Source organism: Furipterus horrens, unplaced genomic scaffold, assembly GCF_987537825.1.
Source record: "Furipterus horrens unplaced genomic scaffold, mFurHor1.1.pri manual_scaffold_4, whole genome shotgun sequence".
Lineage (NCBI taxonomy): Eukaryota > Metazoa > Chordata > Mammalia > Chiroptera > Furipteridae > Furipterus > Furipterus horrens.
This window is the reverse complement of record NW_028327174.1, coordinates 193,641,132-193,647,669: the sequence shown is the minus strand read 5'-3', so window position 1 is coordinate 193,647,669 and position 6,538 is coordinate 193,641,132. Positions and strand designations below refer to the sequence as shown.

The following is a 6,538-nucleotide window of genomic DNA, read 5'->3' as shown; positions in this document are numbered from 1 at the left end:
GCTTCTTAAGAGTCTATCTGCACCGCCGAGAATGGCTGTGCAGTCCGACTCGGGAGTGACACGGTATCTGTCTCCTCCCGTGTTGAATCGACATCTTGCGATGACGCTGGAGTGTCCTCTCCAGTGAAGCTGAAGCTACAGAGCCTGGGCAGGGTGATATGGAGGGTCTGCTGTTGCCCATGCAGCAGACCCCCCCTCTCTTCGCAGCTGAAGGGCCCAAGGGAAAGACGGAGTCGATACAGCTTGGGTTCAGGTGCGCCGCAGGAGTTGCCGGTGTTGACTACAACGTCAAACCGCCTTAGGGACTCCGGCTCCGGATTTTCTGTCGGGGTTTACTCCCTTAGCCTTTCCCCTGAAGAGGTATGCCGCAAGGCAGCGGAGGTTTTTTGGAATCAGAGTTTTCCTTCTCTGATGTGCCCTGACTGGAAGATCGAACCAGCGATACTTAGCTCGCAGGCCGACGCTCAATCCACTGAGCCAAACCAGCCAGGGCGAAGTAAGGGAATTACTACACTGCTATTAGGTATTGTAGTTAACATGGCATACTATGCGTTATGGGTCAGAAGCTGCCTAAGGGCCTAGAAAAGAATCCTTGGGAATATATTAAAACCTAATCTATTGCATGTAATTTCATACGAGACCTGTCCCATGGGAATAATTCTATTGCCACACATTTGATTTTGACAGTAGTTGCTATTCGTGTTTTTAAGGAAATAATGTATTTACAGACCATGGAGTTGAGCCATTAATTACAGTAATGCAAAATTTTAAAAGTGAACATAATTTGAACTTAACCACTGGGTCAGGTTCTCTCAAGTACAAAATTATACTTTTCCACCAAAGAATAGTTTTGGTTGAGGAAAAGCACCTGAAATGTAATAGCTTTATAATAGATATTTCCAAAGATGAAATGGACAACATATTTCAACCACCAACCAAAAGATGGAAAATCATTTGAAAGATTGCCTTTTCTTAGAATTAAGGTAATATGATAGCTTTACTGTAGATCTGTGAAACGTAAAGTCAGACGATAGCCCCAAATTTATTTTACCTTTTATTTTCATATGAAAATAGATTTTAAGCAAAATCCAAAAATAACTTTTGACACTTATAAATGAAGAGGGACCTAGGTATCTTCTCTATAGAGTTCAATGGTTTATAGATTCAAATCTGCAATTACATTCATCATTGGTTTTATACAACACATTTCAAAGATAAAAGAAAAATGCTCAGCCATCTAAGACCCAGGTTTAAATGGTATACAACTATTCCCATATGTACAAGTGATTACAAAAACTCTGGCCTTAATGGTACAAGTGAGATAACCACAGTGGACTTCCAGCATCTGAATTTATTGGATCTTGATAAACCAAGTGGCATTCCAACTATGAAGTTGGTGAGGTAGTGGAGAAGGTCTTTCCTCGAATACATTTATGCAGGACTACTCATCTGGCTGAACCATTTATTTTTCCTATAGTGAGAAAGGATGAGTTCATCCAACAGTAAAAACAGGTCTTAAATTAACAGAACTAAATGGTAGCACGATGGCAATAGGTAAAATATATGTATAAGCAACTCTTTGGAAAAATGTTTTAAGATGAACCACTACAAAATTATCTGAGGAAAAAGTTAAAAGGTTACTTTTCTTAAGGCTATGATAAAACTAGAATTCAAAATCTTCCAACTGGAAGTGCTGGTTAAAACTTATTTGTAACGGGCGCCCCGTAAGCAAGAAGCTGGGAATGGCATCAGTGTCGGTAACTGTCTCGTGACTTTGATGGACCTTGTAGGACTTGTTGGAAGGAGCTCTGAAAAGAAGGGAAAAGTATTAGGTTCAGAAGCTAGCCCCCTAACTAATGTAGTATGGGCTTTTGTCTCTCGGAGTCTGACTCCAAAATAATGCTAACGACCTCAGCCCTGCCCATGGTGCCTCTAACCCTCCTTGGTTGGTCTCCTGAATTTAGAGCACCTGAACTCTTATGGCTGCCACCAGGAGCTGATTATTGAACCTGGCCCCCAACCCCCTAAGCACACCTCTCTCACTGGTGGGGGCGGTCTTATCTCCAAAGCCACCTGACACCCTCTTCCTTAAGCCATACCCTGAGGCCTGTGGTGGTTTGGGCTTGTGCCTGACTTGGGTCCTTCCATAGAGGGTTTTAAGGTAATCTTATGTAAATCTTGGCTCAGCTACTAATGAGCTTGTGCCAATTAAAGAGGCAACTGTCCTTGAATGTTCTTTGTGGCTCAACTATTCCATCTACTGCTCTGGTAAAGACAGATTAGCTCCTAAGTCCCGGTTTTATCTTTTGCTGTGACCTTGATACCATTTTTCATTTCATACAATTTCCTTATCTGTATAAAGGGATAATCCTACTTCCCAGGATGTAAGATTAAATGAGAAAATACATGTAAAGGGTTTAGTACATACACACAATAGGCACTCAAAAATGGTAGCTATTATCTGTCTCTGACAGTAGTACTACTACTATTTACCAATCCATGAGTATATTTCATGTTTCTCCTAAACGATTAACCATATCTAAGTCACTCAGAAAACCCTGTGAAATTCAGTGTTTTTTTTAATAGATTGGGTTAAGAGGTCTGTGTTCAAATTTGCTGAGGAGTAACAGTAGGTACAGTCAGTCATCTTTTCCCAGAATGCAGGGGGATGGACAGACTAGGACTCAAACTGGCCTCTCAGGTCTAAACTCTACGACCCAGCAGAGAAGAGGGGAATCAGTCATGGAGGACATTAACAGCAGAATTAGGGACGCCCCTGACAGGTCATCCAGTCTCCAGTTCTAGTCTGTTTCCTAAAACCTCAGTTTCTACATCTACCAACTGCTTGATTCCAGTTTTTCTAGGGACCATGAAAAAAACAAGTCTCTCCTAGGGCAAGTTTTCCAGAGATTTAAAGGTGGCATTTTACCCCTTCTGAATCTCCTCTAGATTATATACCCAAAAGCTTTCAGGTACCTTCCAAGTATAGATCAGACCCCTTGTGAAGGGCTTCCCTTTACCTGGCCAGGTCCAAGCTGACAGTCCTCTGTGATGGAAGAAGACTCCAGCTGAGACAGACTTGGGGACGATGCGGAATCTGCGGAGGTGCTGGTGACCAGCTCCCCTAACGCATCGACTTGTCTCCTCAAGCTGTGTAAAGTGCCCTCTGTCTGCTGCTTCCCCTTGATTAACACTTCTGCTTGCTTGGACATACAGCGTCGAAGTTGGGCCTGAAAGCGTGAGGGCAAAATTCAGGGTTTTATACAGGAGAAATGTACCAGAACTATTACTCAGTGGCTTCCTCATGTTTAACATTTGAAAGGTAAATCTCACTATCATAGTGGGAATGGCTGTTGAAAATGCTCTTGTCCCAAAACAAACAAATAAACAATACACCAACTCGAGAGGTGCACGCACACTGCTCTCAGGGAACATACCCTTGTACCATTCTGTGCTGTCAGTCTGTTCTCTCGCTGTAACGACGCTGAGGAATCCTACGTCCCCGACCTTCCCATTAAATTACTGCCTCCTTTCTCCCTTCCCTGCCCAGACTCAGGAGGTTGGTCTCCTGTCCTCGGTGTCTCTCCGTGTATTGACTCCTCAACCCGAAGCTACTTCCTGGCCTTCTCAGTGCTGCACCTTGGAGATGCTGCTCTCGAAGTCTCCAGCAGCACTAACAGAACATCCCGTGGTGAAGGGGCTGATCTCTCCCTGTGCTATGGAGAGCCTGAAATGTGCCAACTGAAGGACTGAACTTTTAACCTGACTTAAATATAACGAGTTTACATTTAAATAGACACATATGGCTGAAGGCTTTTGGAGGTCCAAGGCCTCCACTCATACGCAAACACTCCCTCTCAGCCCATGCGTGTGTATGTGCGCATGTATAGCTATACATGTACCTGTTCTCCAAAGAAGCATTCTGTCTCAACCGGTTCTACCTCACTCTCATTTTACAACTCTAAACCCCAGATCTCCACGTCAGCCCTGACCACTGAATCCCAGACTCCCATTTCCAGCTGTCTACAGACAGACAGGCTTCCCCGGATGAGTCTCAACACGCTCTGAGCCAACAACTTCGTATCTGACACCCGAGCGTCCTTCTCCAGTACCCCAATCTCTGCCCCAACCATGGGCCCGTGAGCTCCTTACTGTTTACCGTTCTCCCTTCCCCATCCCGAGTGCTTAGGGTCTGGCAGTTCTAGCGGAGGCACACGCAGCATCATGTGGGTTAGAGAGTGCTGGGCTCAGCGCCAGAGTTCACGGTTTCGAATACTGATCCTGCTGCTCACCGTGTGAGGCCACCTTCTCTGCGCTTCAACGGCAACCTATGCCACTGCTGTGGGTGCCGCGCGCAGCCCGTTCGACAGCAGTGCGCCCATGCCAGCCCTTCCCCCACGCCCCGCAGCACGCCAAGTGGCCCATGCTATATACGTATCCTGTGAAGGGCGACCTTGAGGCGGTCCTCGCGGTGACGCAGCTTCTCTCGCAGCGCCTCTCCCCGCCAGTGTTCATCCTTTTTCAGAGGGAAGGAAGACAGCAGTCACCGCACACCACTGTCAGTGCCCGACCGACCTTCCCCTCGCCCTCTCCTCCCCGCCCTCAAGTCTGTTTTTCAGCTAATCCAGGGGAGGTGGGAACCAAGTTATCCTACAACAGCGGTTCTCAATCTGTGGGTCGCGACCCCTTTGGGGGTCAAACGACCCTTTCACAGGGGTCACCTAAGACCATCGGAAAACACATATATAATTACATATTGTTTTTGTGATTAATAACTATGCTTTATGTTCAATGTGTAACAATGAAAATACATCCTGCATATCAGATATTTACAGTTCATAACAGTAGCAAAATTACAGTTATGAAGTAGCAACAAAAATAATTTTATGGTTGGGGGTCACCACAACATGAGGAACTGTGTTCAAGGGTTGCAGCATTAGGAAGGTTGAGAACCACTGCTCTACAATGTCCAGAGAATAGCAGGGTAAACCCTTACCATTATGAGACCCTGGGAGAAATTAGGTTTTTCTTCAAAAGCTGATGACCTCTCACTCAGGGCGAATGGGAAGTTCTCTTTCAAGCTTTCCAACCCTCTTCCTAGGTTTTCGTTCCTTTCTAAAACCGCTTCCAGATCTGGGGGAAGTTCTGGAAGAAACTGATTAAGGTTCTTCAGGCTGGTTCTGATTTCATCTTTCACCTCAGATTTCAGCGTCCTCATCGCTTCACTGATTTCCATCTGTCTCCTCTCCAAATCGGTCTGGTTTGCCATCTACAGAGTGAGAGCCAAAGACCACTGGTGAAGTTTGGGACTGACTTGGAAATAAACTGTTTAATGTGCCCTGTATTTAGAGATCTACGAATGCCTGAAGCTTGTGATTTTTCAACTCCTCAAGTATCTATAAGCTACCAAGTAAGCAATTTCACTGCCACTTGGAGTGGCGCAACCCCCACTTAGCAAAGCGTGGGCACAGAGCTCCTTGACCATGCAGCACCCTGCAGGAGGCGGTCTCTCTGAGGTGAGACAGAGCAGGATTTCAACCTCACTGCCAGCAAGCTTCACCAGAGGAGTTAGGGCAGGTTTGCTAACTTCTGAACCTGCTACCTTGTTTACACATTCAGATAACACCTTGCATTCCAGAATGTGAGAACCAGGGGAAAATGTATATGAAACATCTTAGTGGTACCCAATAAATGGCAACTAGGAGAAAAGGGGCAATTTGCTGAAACAAGTCGTAAGTGATCTAGGTTACAAGTGTTAATGTTGCAAGCGGCCTTAGAAATGATCTGGTCAAATGCTTTTGCTTTACAGGTGAAAAATCTGGTGGTTTGAGCAGTCTAGATCCCCAGGTGTTACAGGCTGTGTTTAACACTACCTGAGACTGCTCTGTGTGGCTCTCTACAGAAAAAGCTTAGTGAGGATAATATAGCCATACCCACTGCTAATTGCCATTCTAAGTTTGCAGAGGCTTGGGACCTTTAAAGAAAAAAAATTTTTTTCTTGAACCAAAGAGGGTGTCCCTAGGGGGTGGTTTGGAGACACAGATGAAACCACATGGCCACATGGGGTTGTCTGAAGGACAGACTGTGGCAGAGCACCTGAGTGGCCATGGCAGCCCAACAAGAGTTCTGGGAGGAGACTCCAGTCTAAGCGTGAACGACTCTGACACCCACAGCAGGACGGATGGTGAAGGTTCCCCTGGAGTCATGTTTTCTTGTCTGGCGTTTAGCTCTTACAGACTTTGTTTCTGACCTAAAATCTAACATTTCAATATACGTCTTTGGGCCATGATAAAATTTTATGCTAAAGAACATTTTTCTTTCAAAACTAACAAAAAGCTTGTTGAATTTAAGGGAATTTTAAAAGTATATTTTGAGCAAATACTTTTTTAAGACCAGAAAAACAAAATTGACTTAACAGACATTCTTATAGTCAGCTTTTCACAGTTTCCACAAAGAAATACTCCTCTTAAAGGGCCACTAGAGAAATGACCTCTGAGGCCCAGGGGAGCCCGCTCTGGCCGGGGCTGCCGGCGGGGCT

General features: G+C 45.2%; 1 protein-coding gene across 1 annotated transcript in view; it reads right to left on the bottom strand.

Annotated features, from left to right (window-relative positions):
- Window positions 1-550: 550 nt before the first annotated feature.
- CNTRL (centriolin) overlaps window positions 551-6,538 on the bottom strand; it is an 81,308-nt gene continuing 75,320 nt past the window's right edge. Inside the window, exons 41-44 of the mRNA XM_090274653.1 lie at window positions 4,997-5,269; window positions 4,454-4,516; window positions 3,021-3,230; window positions 551-1,808 (exon numbers count right to left, since the gene is read on the bottom strand). Coding sequence (XP_090130779.1) covers window positions 1,749-1,808; window positions 3,021-3,230; window positions 4,454-4,516; window positions 4,997-5,269 — 606 coding nt within the window. The 3' untranslated portion in view covers window positions 551-1,748. The remainder of the gene's footprint in view (window positions 1,809-3,020; window positions 3,231-4,453; window positions 4,517-4,996; window positions 5,270-6,538) is intronic.